At 55.0% G+C, this 17,043-nt stretch overlaps 1 protein-coding gene across 1 annotated transcript in view; it reads left to right on the top strand.

Annotated features, from left to right (window-relative positions):
* Positions 1 to 2,203: 2,203 nt before the first annotated feature.
* The window catches only part of LOC135893069 (immunoglobulin superfamily member 1-like), a 127,762-nt gene continuing 112,922 nt past the window's right edge, over positions 2,204 to 17,043 (top strand). The window contains exons 1-3 of the mRNA XM_065420858.1: positions 2,204 to 2,234; positions 2,385 to 2,420; positions 4,642 to 4,932. Of these exons, the coding sequence (XP_065276930.1) occupies positions 2,204 to 2,234; positions 2,385 to 2,420; positions 4,642 to 4,932 (358 nt within the window). The remainder of the gene's footprint in view (positions 2,235 to 2,384; positions 2,421 to 4,641; positions 4,933 to 17,043) is intronic.

The raw sequence follows: 17,043 nt of genomic DNA, 5'->3' as shown, positions 1-17,043 counted from the left end.
ATCAATGGTCAGTTGTAAACTTTTGAAAGAAGCAGAACATTTTATTTAGAGTTAGGAACATTTCAGTTATGAATAACTTCCATTCCCAAGGTGTTTGTAACTCTGAGGTTCTACTATATTTTGCATCCTGTTACTCTCCAGATTTGTAATAAACACAGAACCACAAACCAGCCCTCCTCCCTGGGCACCCCAGAGCCCCCCTGTCTTCGTGTGTAACATCTGGGTGAGATGGGATCGCTTGGGAATGGGCACAGGGAGGGAAGGCCCGCTCCCCTCCAAGAGCCAGGATAGAGCCCAAGAGTCCTGGCTCCCAGCACCTCCCCTGCTCTAACTACTGAACCCCACTCCCCTCCCAGAGCTGGGATACATTAGTAGGTAGGTGCTAGCCAGGAAGTAATGGCAACCCAGGGGATGCCCTCCATTTGTTAAACTTTTGAATACTTTATTTTGTATTGCATTTGTAGCCCATTTCATGACTTTCATGCATGATTTGCATTCATGATTTAGCCGTGTGGTAGAAGACGGTAAATTTGCACACTAGGATCTGTACATCTGTATTTATTCATGCCAAAGATAAGAAAAATATAAAAAAAATTCATTTCTTCTAAGCTTATAGAAACATTTTCATTTTAAGCATAACTGAAATGTACTAATGTCAAGGACTTGACCTGTGCCCCAACCAGTATTAAATCGTGTTACAGCAGGTGACAGCCTGAGAATGTTACCCCTGGTCCTTTAGTTCGAAAAGTCGCTTTTCTCACCTTTGCCCGTGCGAACTGAAGTGCAGCATCTGAGAGGGAGCCAAAGACCGGCCATTGGCATTTTCAAATGATAAAATAGCCAGCGACGTCCGTCTCTCATTGGCCATTGGCGATCACAGATATGTTTTAATGAGCCTGAGCTTCGAAAAGCTCCGCTCACCACACACGACTGTGACCAGCAGCGTGAGCAGGATCCTCAAAGCTGTCCACACATTAGGAGAAGTGTCCTGCAGCTCTGCCACATGCGTGTGTTGGAGACCTTGGAGTGGAGAGCGCGTCCCGTGTGGCAAAATGTGACAGATGTTGTCCAATTCGACAGAGAGGTCTTTGTCATTGACGTCCAAACAGTCCCCATGCGTCAGCGCCTGGTGAAGGTCCATACAATAGCTCAGCCGTGTTTTCCTGTCCACCGGCAGCTTACTAAAGTCGTACGAACCCCCCAGGTCTTTTCATGGTGCTTCATTGGGCCGAACCTTTCTTCGATAGACGCTTCAGCAGGGTCAATGAGAGAGAGAAAAAATTCCCACTGGCATTTTTCTTCGGAAACATTTTACTTTAAACATTCGATTTTCCCTTTTGTCGGTAACAACAAAACCAGCCCCCCGAGCCTCACCCACCCCCAAGCCCAGCACCCCAGGTGGTCGCCTGCCCCTAAATCCGGCCCTGGTGCCGGGGCTTCAAGTTTACACAGAGTTTCACTGGCAGTAGCAGAGACAGCAAGCGAGTGACAGCTCTGGGCAGGCTTCCCCTTTCGTGGCTTTATCAGCTGTTCCTTTAACGACTAAGGATGTAAATGTATCCCTCCCTCCCCCATCACAGGGGCTGGAAACCACAACCCCTCCAACCCCCTCCCTGGTCCTGTCTCTGTCCCACACCACTGGGCTAAGAACAGCATCTGCAGTGACACTACCTGGGAAAGAGGTTGGCCAGGCCCCTCCACCCTCATGCTCCAGGGAGGGCACTGGGTCCAGCCAGGTCAAGAAGGAATTTCTGCCCTGGTCCATGGGAGAGGGTCGCTCCGTGTGGGGCACTGTGTGTGTGTGTGTGTGTTTTGTGACCTCCTCTGCTCTGAGCTGCTGCTCCAGGGAGGCTAGACGGGCCTGTTGGAAAAGGTCAGGGCAGACTGGGCACCTCTTGACGGCTCCTGAGATTGCCCCGTTCCCAGCTGGTCCCCAGACTGGGTAGCTCCCATGTGGGGCTGGGAGGTGATGGGTGGGGGGGACCAGGCAGCTGCAGGAGGGGATGTGGTTTGCTGAGCGTTGCAGTGAGCTGGCTTTGCTCTGACCATGGTGGATTTGGCCTGGAGATTGCAGAGAAACCACCTGATGGAGACGACCGCATCACGGGCTTCCTGGGGCTGCAGCCCCCCAGTGCATTTCCTTACTCCGCTCAGGCGCGGTGTAGCGTTGGTGGCAGCACTAAGGGGCCCCCACTGCCCCGTCATGGCATCTGCTCTCACCATCCTCCTCCTTGGTGAGTATCAGAGACAACCAGGGCGTGTGTCCATGGGGTGGGGGGGGATCTGAGACCAGGGCGTGTGCCCATGGGGGGGGGGATCTGAGACCATGGCGTAGGATCCAGTTGCTCTGGGATCTGGTCTCTAATGACCCATCTCCTTTGCAGGCTGCTGGCTGGCCGGGCAGAGCAGGGTGTCAGGAGGCGAGTATCTGTGGGGAATGGGACAGCTGGTCGAATTTCTGCATTAAAGATGAGGGATGTGGGTGGGGGATGAGGGGTGCAGATGTAAGTGGGGGAATGGTCCTGCTATTGTGGGGAACTTTCCTGGCTTCTGCACTACCCCGGTGAAATGGGGCTAGTGGAAGGATCTGAGTCCTCGCTCCCACTTCCTTTACCCAGAGGCCTCCCTCCCTTGAGGACTCCCCTTCCACTCTCCTGTCTGGCAGAGTCCTCGTAACCCCAACAAGGCTGGGCCCAGGATTCCTGGGGGGCTTGACCCACAGCCTTGCTGTGGTCGCCTGGGACAGGGCTAGGGTGTCCCCACTCTGGGGTACTCTCTCTGCACTGGATGCTTCCCTGACCCACTGATCATGACATACGATTTAAAGCAATACAGTTTATTTAATTAACAATCAGTTTAAAAAGGAATAAGGAAAAATGGGAAAGGCTGAAGGAAACACATCACTCCGTTCTATTGCAGGGAACATCACAAGCAGTGTCTCTGGACATCAGGGCAGTTCACAGTCTGTTCCTTGTAGGTCCCAGGCCTCCTTCTCAGGCCCTGGCTGTGCTGCAGAGACGCTGCGGGTCGGACACTTGCTCTGGCGGTGGCCACACGCTCTCAGGCTCTGGGTGTCAGGACCCTTCTTCCCAGCGTCGCCCCTGCCCTGTCAGGGTTATGATCCCCCTCCAAGTCTGGCCTGCAGAGCCTCTTGGCTGGGGGTGTCTCCCTGTGCTGGGCCCACTGCCCAGGGTCCCCCTCGCTCTCCCCAGCTGCTCACCGCACCCGGCTCCGGACTGCTCCAGCTCCAGCCCCAGCCCCAGCTCCAGCTCCACTCGGCCTCAGCACGGCTGCTGCTGCTGCTCTGCCTCCAGCTCGCTGGGCTGCTTGTCTGACCCTCTGGCTCTGGTTGCTGCAGCTCTCCTCCCAGGGCAGGTCGGCTCTCTCTGGGCTGTGCTCTGCCTTTGGGGCTGCAGCTCTGCTCCCAGCAGCTCAGCTCGGGCCCCTGCTCTCTCCTTAGCTCGGTCCCACTCTGTCTGCCCCAGGCAATTCCAGCTCACACGGGACGGGACCCCCCTGGCCTCCTGACTCCCTGATTAGCCTGCCCGGCCTGTCAATCAGGCTGACCTGGAGCGTTGGCCTCTCCCCATTGCCCCTGGGGACTGTCAGTCTCAGGGTCCTGATTTCTCATCGACTCTCCCCCTTTTGGTACTGGGAGCTAGCAACCAAAATACCCCCACTGAATGTTAGTAAGGGGATAACAGTCCCCTTACACAGATCCCCCAAAGGGATGATCCTGTCAGAGCTCTGCTCCCTCCCACACCCAGAGGTGGGGTCTGAGACCTTGCCCCACTCATTACAGGGATGGGCACCACACAGAGTGAATTCACCTGACTCAAAGCTCTGCCCCCCAGAAATACAGACTCAGGGCACCCGCTAGTGCTCAGCGCCCCCGAACTGTGCCCGGGGAGCTGGCAGGAGCCCGGGGAACGGGTCAGGCAGAGCAGGGCTGTAAGACGTGGACACGCAGAGGGACTGGAGCAAGGCACCGTTGTGTCTCACCCTCGGCTTGCTGCACACGCGCGTGTCAGTGCTTTGCTCGTGGGTCCGGCTCAGCCCGACCTGGCGTTCGGAACTTCCCCTGAGCAGCTTTGGGAATATCCCGTCCCCAGAGGGGCCGCCGGCACCAGGCAGAGCGGAGCTAAATCCCCAGCGGCTGAGAGCGGTTTGGGCCGCAGCAGAGCCAGAGTTTGAGCCCCAGAGGTGGGCAGGAAACTGTTAGAACAACCGGGGGATTTTGTAAACACATGTTTTTTTGGGGGGAGGGCTTGTCCTGGGCGCCGCTTGCTCAAAGGACCTGAATTTGGACCAGGAACCCCACTGGGTAGATCCCAATTTGCCCCCTGAGTGCAGTGGGGGCAGGGCTGGGTTCTGATCTCAGCTCCCCCAGGGTCAATCCGGAGTCACCCCGACTACAATGGGGGCAGGGCTGAATTGACCCTGGAGAACAGAAGGAATCCAAGACTGGAAATCTCCTTCTCACCTCCTGTGTCTCACCCCGGCTGTGAGCCGCGGGGCCGGGCCTGCACTCCAGGGACAGGCGGGGGGTGAAACGCTGGAGCGACAGATGGGCAGAGGATTGAATCAGATGGACATGGTTTGTGTCACCCCCACTTACTGCCTGTTTGTTTGTGAATCCAGAGGGGTCCGACCCCAAACCCTCCATCTCCGTCAGCCCCGGTGGGGTGATCCCCATGGGGGGAAACGTCACCATCCGGTGTTGGCATCAGCTCCTGGACATGAGGATCCTCCTCTACAAGGATGAAGATGAGAACTATCCGAATTACACAGACCCTGCTGGCTCTGAGGCTGAATTTCCCATCACCAGCGCCAGACGGGAACATGGGGGCAGCTACACCTGTCGCTATAGCAACAGAACAGGAGAAGTTGCCTACCTGGAGCCCAGCGACCCTGTGCAGATCATTGTAGCAGGTGAGGGGCCCAGCCCGGCACCTCGGCTCCCAGCCCCACACCCAGCCAGGCCCCAGGGGGTCTCAGCGAGTCCTGGAATCCAGCAGAGGGGACACTCAGCCGGGAACGGTGACAGAGTCACTGGGGGGTTCCCCAGCTGGGGGAAGCCGCAGCTGCTGGATATTTGGGGCTGAGGGGGGATCCTGCCCCCAGATGGCTGTCCCTGCTCTGGGGACGTACAGAGGAGTCTGGGCCAAGGGGCTGCCGAGCCGGCTCTGGCCCCAGCCACACACACAACCTCCCCTGCCACTCCCCAGGAATAGCAATGACGATCGATGCTGAGTTGGGCAGGGGTGTGTGATCGCTGAGTCGCTGTTTCAGCCCCTCCACCTGCCCCGACAGACGCTGGTTCTATTCCCAGAGGGGGAACCGACCCGACCCAGCCTGGAGCGGTGCCAGCTCCCACCCGCCCGGGCAGCACGGAGCCAGGTACATGGGCTGGGGTGGAATCACCATTGAACCAGCCCTGGAAGGCTCATGCTGCCCAAGGAGCCGCCCCCGGGGGTTGGGGCTGGTCGGGCGGGATGGGGGCAGTGACTCTTGGTGCATGAGCCCAGACACCAGGGGGAGGGGCAGCCCCTGGCCATCCCTCCCCACCAGACCCCCAGCTCCTCCGACACCTCCTGCCCTGTAGGTTGCTGCTGGAAGCTACTGGGGGATCCCAGGAGAGGGACCGGATCCGGGGGGCCTGGATCTGGGGTTGGGACCAGCTGGGTGCCTGGGCGGGGCCTGGGATTAGGGTTGCCACGTGTCCGGTTTTTGACTGGAACACCCGGTTGCAAAGGGACCCTGGCAGCTCCAGGCAGCATTGCTGACTGGCCCATTAAAAGTCCAGTTGGTGGCACAGCAGGGCTGGCAGCTCTTTACCCGGCTCTGCATGGCTCCTGGGAAGCAGCCGGCATGTCTCTCCAGCTCCTAGGCGGAGGGGTGGCCATGGGGGCTCCGCATGATGGCTCTGCCTTGAGCCCCATCTCCGCAGCTCCCATTGGCCAGGAACCACGGCCAATGGGAGCAGCAGGGGTAGCGCCTGCAGGCAGGGGCAGCGCGCAGAGCCCCTTGGCCACCCCTCTGCCTAGGAGCTGGAGAGACATGCCGGCCGCTTCCCAGGAGCTGCCAGAATTTAGCACTGCCTGGAGCCTGCACCCCGCACCCCCTTCTGCATCCCACCCCCTGCCCCAGCCCTGAGCCCCCTCCTGCATCCCAAATCCCTCATCCCTGACTCCAACCCAGACCCGCACCCCCAACCGGAGCCCTCACCCCCTCCCGCATCCCAACCTCCTGCCCCAGGCTGGTGAAAATGAGCGAGTGAGTGAGGGTGGGGGAGAACGAGTGACTGAGGAAGGGGGATGGAGTCACTGAGGAGGTGGGCCCTCAGAGAAGGGGAAGTTTGTCCACTTGGGCAACCGCTTTGTTGGGGAAGCTGAGGCCCGAGAGCCGCGCCCCCTGAGAGACCCCAGAGGGGGCTGGGCCAGACCAGCTAGATGGGGGTTCGGGGCTCTGCTTCTGGGGCAGCGCCAGCTGTTGATCTCCCCATCCGAGCGGTCGAGTGACTCTCCCCTTCCCCCCACAGCAGCTCCCCCGGGGCACCCAGATTTCACCCACGCCAACATCGCCCGCCTGGGGCTGAGCGCCGTGGTCCTGCTCGTCCTGGGGCTGATCCTGGCTGAGGCCTATTACAGCCGTCCGAGGGAGGTGCCCTAGGTGAGGTGACCCCCCCTTCTGTGCCTCCTGCTCCCTCCAGGGGCTGGGCCCACGGTGACCCAGAGCCCTCAACCCCCTCCCCCATCTCTCTGCACCCCTAGGAGTCTGGATCCAGCCGTGTGGACAATAAAATTTCCCTGGGGGACGAGCTGCTGTCCTTGGGAGGCTGAGATGCCGGCACAAACCCTCCTGCTCCCCAAACCCCCCCTGCCTCAGAGAACCTGCCCCCCCAAACAGCCTGTGACCCAATAACTGCACCCCAGGATCGGACCCATGGCCCCCAGCCTCACGAACAGCAGCCCCTGTGGAGCCAGCTGGAGTAGCAGCCCCTGGAGGGTGCCAGGGTTTCACTCACTGGCCCAGCCAGACTGGTCTCACTAGACTCCCCTCCCCTCCCAGAGCCAGGCAGAGAACCCAGGAGTCCTGGCTCACAGGTGGATGCAATAGAGGAGGCAGCTGCTGACGGCGTGTCCTGCCATCCGGACTAGGGAGTTCAGGAGCAGCGTGGGGTATAAACTGACCCCTAGATGCAGGTGGCTTTTATTTGGGGGGGGGGGGGAAAGGGCAGGAAAGAGTGGATGGGAAGGAGGGATGAGCGTGGGGCACTGGACATCAGGTGAGGGCGCCCCCTGGCAGTAGCACTAGCTGCTCTGGAGGGGGGAGTTCTGCAGGTCACCACTAGGGGGAGCCCTGACTCCATGGAGGGGCATCCAGCAGCCACAGCATCCCCTGGCTACGTACAGCCCTGTGCACCCTGCCTGAGCTGGGGGCGGGTGTCACTCCTTGTCCCAGGGGATGATCCCAGCCAGCTCCTGCTGCTGCTCTCGGTAAACCTGGGCAAAGCGCTCGCTCTGCACCACGGTGAAATGGTTCTTTCCGTCACCGGCGACCCCTGCGAAGCAGAGACACTGGGTGGGACAGCGATTCTGTGTGGCAGGGGATGGCTTTGTCTAATCAGCAGTTTGGAAAGGCCAGGACAGTGGAACGTGAGTATCCCTGCACCTTACCTGTTACCAGTGTGGAGAATTGTGACAGTGAAGGAAATGTTCCTGTGTCTGTTGGGGGTAATGACTTGCCTATGAAGGGAGCTACCCCAATCTCCAAGCAATTGTCCGTGAACAGCCATGTGTGCTGGGACAAGGGAAATGAGATCCCAAGCTGTGTGTCTCTTAAAGGGGAATGTGTCTCCGGCTCTTTTCTGTTTGTAGAGCAGACAGAAGAAGCCTGTCAGCCTATGATGGTTGAAAATTTATCAGTTGACCCAGAGCTGATTCTGGATACAGCTAAAGCCCAGGAAGGAAGTGGTCCTGAATTTGTGTCTACTAGGGATGATGACATTGCAACTAGGTTGCATCCAGTTAATGTCATAAATAGCTCCCAGAGACCAAGCGATTCTGGTGCTTCTATTTTGCATGTTGCTAGTGTGGTGTTGGGTAAAGATATGACAACCTTGTCTGATCAGGGTGATATCCTAGCCAGGGCACAAGGAAAACATGAAGGTGATTGGACATTGTTACCCACTGACAGTGTAGAAACTTGGCACAAGGAAGAGAATGCTTCTAACCTTGTGACTATGAAGTCGAGCAGTTTACCTGAAAGGGGGTTTGTGAAAATCCTCGTGATGGGCCAGGGGTGATTCTGGATGTACGTGAAACTCAGAAGGAGTTTGGTGATTTGTCCGTTGTGCCAAAGTCGGTTCTGGACATAAATAGAGCTCAGAAAGAACCTGTTGCAGTGCAGGATATTGCAGAGGGAAAGGAATTTCTTGGTGAAGTCTTTGAAGTCTGTGAAAAAAAATTGTTTCCATTGACTCTTAATGGGCCAGTGTTGATAGTAAACAGTCTCTCTTCTGAGGAAAGTGTGTTGCTGCCCAGGGGCCAAAGTCTTTCAAATGAAAATGAATCCACTGCATTTGCTTTGAAAATATCCACTGTGAATAGCTTTGAGGAGATTTCAGCTGGAATAAAAATTGTTAGGGAGTTTAAACAGCCCTATAAGCTTAACCAGCTTGTCGGGGAGACAATGGTGTTGGAACAGGACTGTCTCCATGTTGATTCTTTGAGTGAACAGTCTGTATCTTAGGCCTTGGCTACACTCGCAGATTCACAGCGCTGCCGCGGCAGCGTTGCCGCGGCAGCGCTGTGAAGCGCGAGTGTAGTCGCGCCGCCAGCGCTGCGAGAGCTCTCTCGCAGCGCTGCAAGTACTCCACCTCTCCGAGGGGAATAGCTTGCAGCGCTGAGGGAGCGTGCAGCGCTGCAGGCGCTGATTACACTGGCGCTTTACAGCGCTGCACTCGCTGCGCTCAGGGGGGGTGTTTTTTCACACCCCTGAGCGCAGCAAGTGCAGCGCTGTGAATTGCCAGTGTAGCCAAGGCCTTAGGTTCAGAGGGACGACTGGAGAGCTGAATCTGCAGAGCAGGAGGACAGTTGTGCAGTTAATCTCTCGAGAATACAGGGGAAAGCAGGCAAACTCTCATCTCTAGTTATTTTGGAGATGTCTTGTAGTCTCTTAGTGGACTTGACATCTGATTCCATGTGGAAGTAGAGGTTGGTAAGGGAAGGACAAAAGAACCTTGAATCTAACATGGTAGTGAAAACGGACGGTATCGCTTTAAGACAGAGTCCAGCCTTGGAATTGGTAAAGTTTGAGGATCTGAAAACTGCTAAACAGGCTAGTGTCTGTGTTGATGCAAATTACCTGACTGAGTGGGGGGAAGAGAGACTGGCCCATAGCCATTAGCAAAGAGGATGCACCCAGCCGGCCAATGGATTCTGTTAAGCAAAAGAGCTCAGATTTTGACCCTCTGGAACAGGGAGAAAGGGAAAAAGTTTATCATGCTAATGAAAGCTACAGGTTAACCCTAAAATGCCAAAACCCCAATGGTATTGGGTCACAGACGTGGCATAACAAAAAGGATTGTGAATGTACACTTGTAATAAATGTGATGTTAATGCTAATGCTAATGTTCACTTTTGTGACTGTGAACTGTAAAAATGTACAATGTGCAGGGTCTCTTGAAAAAACCCTTAAACGTGTTAAGAGTGGTGCATAATAGAAACCCTTATGATTATGCTGTTTGGTTCAACAAGAACACACTTTGTATTAAAAAGCCTAATAATGTTACGGTTCCACCGCTAATGCATAGACACATTTCTAAAACTTTCCACAGCAGAAGAACCACTAAAAGCTTGAACTGCTGTGCACAAAGGGAAACTGAGGTACAACACCTCACAGCTTTCATGGCTGAATGCCAGAGCAAGTGCTCTCTGGAAAACAGTAATGGCTATGTTAAGTTAACACATAGACCAAACCCCAGAATCACTAAAGTGTTTCACAAAGTATGGACTAAGTTTTTGGCTGGGGCCAGAGCATGCATCCATAATTTGGCCTCACAAATAATTCAATGTAAGCACAGCTCATATCAATGCGGGAAGGTCCTTAAGGTGTATCCAGGAGCTCTAATTTCACCCTTCCACACCAGTCTCACGTTGGGGGTGTGACACATGGCTAGAAAGGGTTAAACATCCTGCAAAATAAATAACCCACAGAAGACATGTGGGGAGATAATGTTTGCGGTTTTGTGTGTTTACATATGTATAAGTAGGGTGGACAATGTCATCAACAGTCCCTGTCTGTCAAGGCTGAATCCCCACTCTGTCACTTGGAGTGCAGGAAGTGGGGGCCTGCAAGGATTTTAAAAATTAATACTGGCCACTCCAGGCTTGTATTAAACTCCCAGGGTTACAGCTTCTCTCTGACCTTGGCTTGGTAAATGCTGCCACCACCCAAATGCAAAAAGCCCTTTGGACCCAGGAAGGAACACTTGGGAATTCCTCCCTGTGGGGTACCCTCAAGCCCTTTCACCCCCGCCCCGGGGAAGAGCTGAGAAAGAAAACAAAGGAAATTAGCTATGGCTACCAGCTAATCAAACAACATGTGCACAAACCTCTTAGGACACCAAAAATCCAAATCCTGTTCTTAAAAAAGGTACAGTACATTTTATTAAAAGCAAAAAGGAAAAAAAATACATCTGGAACTTAGGCTTTTTGCTAGATCTTAAAAGAAACAATCACAAAAATTAAGCACCCAAATTAGCTTTCTTGGGGGTTCAGCTTAAAGGTTACAAGCAAACAAAAGCATCTGGGGTTAGCACAGAGGAGATCCACAAGCCAAAATAAAGAATAAACCTGATCGCATCTAGCTAAACATTCCTAATTTACTTACATATTTGGGGAGTTTCAAATAAGTAATTCTAGGTATGATCTGATGCATTTTCATACCTGGTTCAAGCCGTACACAGCATTGCTGCTCCATGTCTCCTTCTCTGGAGAACAACAGACAAAGGGAAAGTTTCTTTCCCAAATTTTAAAAGTTCTAGCCTTCCCATTGGCTCTTTTGGTCAGGTGCCCACTCCCTTTTCTTTTACCTGCGGGCTTGTTAACCCTTTACAGGTAAAGCAAGCAGAGAACAGACACCAAGAGGGATTTTACCGCTAACTGGCTGGCTGGGTGTCCATAAATGGGGCTACCCCCCACCCTTCATTTATCACACTGTCTGTGCTGTATTCTGATAATTCAGAGGTCAAAAGAAGATCCTAGCATTTAAATGAATTGTGAACATGGGATCTCTCGGTATTCATCTCTGTTTGAAATGTACTGTGAATGGTGGAGGAACAAGCAAATGACCTTATGTTAATCCGTATAGCTAAGTACCGGTGATGGACCTCCTTCAAAGTCATCCTAATTACCTTTTGTTCCACCAGGAAATCCCAACTTGTTAAAGGGGACATGAAATTGTATAAAAGATCCTTGGGTCCTGATTCTGTCATCTCAGATCTGCTTTTTTCCACATGGGTGCTCTAGCCCCGGAGCACCCACAGAATCGGCGTCTATGGCCCCAGTCATGCTGGTATGCCCTGAATATGAGATTTGGACATTGGACTATAGGGTGACCAGATGTCCCAATTTTATAGGGACAGTCCCAATTTTTGGGTCTTTTTCTTATATAGGCTCCTATTACCACCCACCCCCATCCCAATTTTTCACACTTGCTGTCTGGTCACCCTATTGGACTATGACCTATGAACTGAATGCTAAAGGAAATCTTTGCAACTACAAAGCTCACCAGCTCTGCTGTGAATCTGAACCTCAAGAATTGAACTCATGTCTGTATGTATATTGATCTTTTAACCAGACTCTCTCTCTTGTTTTTTAATAAATGTTAGTTTAGTTAATAAGAATTGGCTGTAGCGTGTATTTGGGTAAGATCTGAAACATTCATTAACCTGGGAGGTGATGTGTCCGATCCTCTGGGATGGGTAGAACCTTTTCTTTTCTATGATGAAATAAGATTTACAGAAATTTTCATCATATTTGACGTGGGTACCTGGATGGAGGCCTGAGGCTGGGCACTTTAAGGGAACTGCGTTGTTTGGACTTCTGAGTAACCAGTGAGGTAATAAAGAAGCTGTTTTATGCTGGCTTGGTGAATCTAAGTATTGGAATATCCACCATTCTTTGCAGTTCACCCTAATTGAGTGACCATAGCTGGCTCCCCTCCAGCACCCCGGTGTGACGAAGTGGGTTTTTTTTCTTGTTTTCTGTGGGGTTTCAATGGTTTGCATGCGGAGGGGGTGGGACTCAGTTTCCCTGGGTGTTACTGGTTTAACGAGGTGAGGGGAGAGGGAGTGTGTTTTGCAGAGGACCGGAGAGGGAACTTGGGACCCCAGCCAATGGCTGGGAAGATGGATACCCCAGCGACCGGTGACCTGGCGACCTGGTGACCTGGAGGCCCAGCTGAGGAGACGCAGCCGGTTCTGGCCAGTGGGAGGACAATGGGCTGCAGAGTGAGGACCCAGTGACCTAACCAGCCGGTTCCAGCCAGAGGACAGAAGCGAGGAGAGGAGGCCCCAGTTTACAACCCTGTTTCCCTGGACAGAAGACAATGGACAGAGGTGGGGCTTGGGGGCCGGGGATCTCAGATGCCCAGCGGCGAGCAGGGGGGCTCGGGGCTGGAGAGAGGGAGCAGGCAGAGCCCACCTGGAGGCAGAGAGACTGGGATGTGCTGGGCTGAGGGAGGCCAGGCCTGAGGCCCTGAGAGTTTCCTGTGCTGCGTTCAACTCTCAATAAACCCTCCTGTTTTACACTGGCTGAGAGTCACTCCGGTCTAGAGAACAGGGTTGCATCGACCCCTTCGGGGGTGGAGGCCCGGGGAGTCCAGAGCGAGTGGACTCCCTGAGGGGGCCCATGGCGAGAAACAGGTGTGCTAAGGTTCAGAGAGGTGCGGCTCCAGGAGGTGGTGGGGCCTGACCCCGAGAGAGAGTGGACCCCCGAGAAGGGCTGTCGCACTGAAAGGGGCACCCCCCACGGACCGCACGGGGCCAAGAGTGGGCACAATCTGTGAGTCTGTGACACCCGGTCACAAGTACATACAAAACGGCCGCCCAGCACCTTCAGGTGCAGCGACAGGAAGAGAGAAATTGTCAGAGAGCAAAGGGACTGTGCGTATGCCAGAAAGCAGCAGAGGGATGGTTGTTCAGTGAAGAAGCCAACCCGTGGCATGGAGGAATAGCTGCAGTTATCCGAGCTGGAACTCAGAAGAGGAAACAGAGACTGCACAAGAGAATGGCTCAAGATACAACAACCCATCTTAAGAACTCTGCCTCTGAACTAGGGATGTACACAGGCTGAAAACAGAGAAACCGCGAAGGGAACGTAGAGCGGTGTGTGTGTGTGTGTGTGTGTGTGTGTGTTTGGAACCTAACCCCCCCTATTTACATTAATTCTTATGGGGAAATTGGATTCGCTTAACGTCGTTTCGCTTAAAGTAGCATTTTTCAGGAACATAACTACAACGTTAAGCAAGGGAATTACTGTACATCTGACAGGACATGAATGTTCAACAGATGAAGACTTTTAAAATGATGCCTCACAAGGCACCTTTGTACCCAACCAATCATAATTCTATCGTAGTGGTGAATAAGGGGCTCCAGGGAGCTACTTTCAGGTACAGATTGTCACCCTGTGGTATCACTGTGGCGTGGCCAGGGCCTGGGCAGGAGGCCTGGGAGGTGTGAGGAACAGACTGTGAACTTCCTTTCCTGTGCAGAGGCAGCTGTTTGTGGTGTCCCTGTGCCTACAGGGCGGGGTGCCTTGTTTCCTTTAACCTTCCCCTTTTATACTTACTTTTTTATGAGTTGCTGTTTAATAAATTGTCCGTGCTCTGAACTCTGTGTAATGATCAGTGGGTCAGGGAAACATCTGGCACAAAGAGAGTGCCCTGGAGTGGGGACACCCTCACCCCTGTCCTACGTGACCACGACGAGACTGGGGGTCGAGCCCCCCAGGGATCCGAGGCCCAGCCTTGCTGGGGTTACGAGGACTCTGCCGCACGGGAGGGAGGAAGGGGAGCCCTCGAGGTCAGGCAGGCCTCTGGGTAAAGGGAGTGGGAGTGAGGACTCAGATCCTTTCACTAGCCAATCCCACCGGGGCGGGTATAAGCCAGGAAAGTTCCCCAGAATAGCGGGACCATTCCCCCGCTTACACTAGGAGCGGGGTCAGCGGCCGCCCTGCCCGTCCATCCAGAGAGTGAAATGACCCTGGTTCCTCCCCAAAGCTCATATTAATTTTACCTACATGGGTCATCAGCCGGGCTTGAACCCAGAATGAAAAGGGGATGGAATTTTCAGGGAAATCGTGGTCAGTGGAAGATTGAAGACCAGACCCCGTGATCGCCTGGGTCTCAGCCTGATGCACCTTCCTCAAAGCTGCAGGGTATGTTGAGGGTGGCCTGTCCCCCGTCTCCACAGAGACACAGACAAGCTGTGAGCTGCATGATGCTTGGCCATTCTGAAGGTCCCTGGGTTTCTTGGGTTTTGCAAAGCCCTCTGCTTACTTTGACCGCCCTAGATTTTGCTGGCAGATTAGAGACAATGTGTGATGGACACAGGAAGATATGAGACATCATCTGCTTCCTGTAGCTGGCGCCACCAGCTGAGTTCCTTATGTGGGGCTCAGTGGAGCTGGGCACCAGGGTGTTGGTGGCAGCTCTGAGGGGCCCCTCACTGCCCCCATCATGGCATCTGTTCTCACTGTCCTCTTCCTTGGTGAGTGTCGGAGACAACCAGGGCGTGTGTCCATGGGGGAGGATCTGAGACCAGGGCATGTGCCCATGGGGTTAGGGGGAAACCTCAGACTAGTGCGTGTTCCCAAGGGGGGGGGAATCTGATACCTGGGTGTAGGATCCAGTTGCTCTAAGGTCTGGTCCCTAACAAGCTGTCTCCTCTCCAGGCTGCTGGCTGGCTGGGCAGAGCAGGGTGTCGGGACGTGAGTATCTGGGGGGCAGGGGAAACTTTAGTGTTCAGGAAGGGGAGGAGGGGAAGAGGAAAAGAGGCACTAAGCCCTGAACCTTCACCCCCAAAATCAGTTCAACCTCTTTGTATTGATCCCAGGGGGCTGAGATCAGAACCTGGCCCTTCCCCCACTGCAGTTGGGGGTGACTCCTGATTGATCGGGGAAGGGGGGGAGGGTTACCAGACCCCCCCCCATTTTTAAAGGGACAGTCCTGTATTTAAGCCGTCCTGCAGGTGTCCCAAATTTTTCTTAAAAACAGGCAAATTGTCCTATATTTTCTCTCCCCCCCCCCCCCATCAGTACTGGCCGGATCCCTGCTGGCCAGCTGTCCACCAAGGGTGATTGGCGAGGTCCGGGGGCTGACAACGGGGGTGGTTGTGCATGGCTGGTGGCGGGGCGAAGATGCAGGGTGTGGGGCCGGCCGCTCCCCTGCTGGTCCATCAGCGCAGCCCCCGCTGCACCAGTTCTTGTCCAGCAGGGCCCCTCCCCTTGTCCCATTTCTGGCCGGCGCGAGCTGAGGTGGCTGGTGAGTGCGGGCAGGTGCCAGGCAGCGGCCGGTTACTTGTTGCCCCTGCTGCCCACCCATTGGCCCTTTACGTGCTCCCCCTCTCGCTGTCCTCTCCCTGCTTTGCCCCTTCACCCCCCAGCCCCACACTGCTCCTCCATGTCCCCCCCGGTGGGGCACAGCCCAACCCAGCGCTGTGGGGAGAACCAGCCCCTGGTCGGAGCGCTCAGCTCACCCATAGCCTGGCCGGCAGGCTCCTCCCTTCCTTCCCCTGCTGCCTCTGGCCTGGCCGGCGCCCCGGGAAAGCCCAAGACCCTCCGGCCTGGGGCATTGACCAGGAGGAGCTGAGCCCTGGGTGTGCCAAAGCCCCGCACAGCGCTGGCACGGGGGAGCCTCTCCGCCCCTCAGCTGAGCTCTGGAATGGCTGGGTGGATCAGGGTGTTAGGACTTGACTATCTGTGGGGCAGGGGAAACTTTAGTGTTCAGGACGGGCAGGTGTGGGGAAGCGATTTCCAGCCTATTCACACCCCGACCCTGCAGGTTCAACAGCAGCCCCTGGGCAGGGGCTTAGCACCCTCTTCACCTCCCACCCCCTCACTTGGGGTCCTGCTCCATCCCCTACCCTCTCCTGCTGAGCCCCCTCTCTGGCCGGGTTCACTGAGGCCCCTGCAGTCAGGTTCCCTGGGCTCTGTTGCACAATGCAGCCTTAGGGCTTAACTCCTTCCTGCCCTCGCGGTAGCTGGGGGACAGGAGGTGGCTGGGTTATGCCAGTGGCCAGCAGCAGCCTGGGGGTGTTAGCTGCCTTTCCACACTGTGCGGGCAGGAAGGGACAAGCTGCTTCCATCCATGGGGGAGAGGGGGAGAGATGAGCTCTGCAAAGACACGGGCCAGGCCATCCCTTTCCCCTGCCCCCCCACCCCCACTCACTCCTCCCCAGTGGCTGGAAGCAGCTCCCGTCCCTTCCCTGCCACACAGTGCCGAAAGGCTGCTGCTGGCCACATTCTGCTGTGAACCCTGGCAGAAATCTGTGTTCCTCTCCCCCCACGCTCCCACGTGTTGCCTCAGGAAGACACGGCGACAGGTACCAGGAGAGACGGGTCTGTCCCCGGGGGCCCAGCCAGGTGTGGAGGGTGGGGAGCACTGGGCAGGGAGGTTCAGGTTGGTCAGTCACCCCCCCTGTGTGAAAGAGGGGTACGGGAGTGTGTGTGTGTGTGTGTAACCTCGCCCTGTGGGGGGTGGGGTTGGGGATACGGGTGTGAGTCACCCCTCCCCATGTGAACCCTAAAGCCTTAAAGATAAGAAGGTCAATAAAAAGAATCCAGCTATACAGTATTTCTTTTTAACAGGGGCTCAGTCAACTTGATGTGAATGTGAAGGTTTGTACTTCATAGTTCTGATTGATTGCCGTTGAACTCGCTTGAATACGAGTAATTTTACCAGGTGTCCCATATTCAGCATAGGGAAATATGGTCACTCTACTGGTGGGCTGAGATCAGAACCCTGCCCTGCCCCCAG

The sequence above is a fragment of the Emys orbicularis genome, chromosome 21 (assembly GCF_028017835.1).
Source record: "Emys orbicularis isolate rEmyOrb1 chromosome 21, rEmyOrb1.hap1, whole genome shotgun sequence".
Classification (NCBI taxonomy): domain Eukaryota; kingdom Metazoa; phylum Chordata; order Testudines; family Emydidae; genus Emys; species Emys orbicularis.
This window is presented reverse-complemented; position numbering and strand designations above follow the sequence as displayed.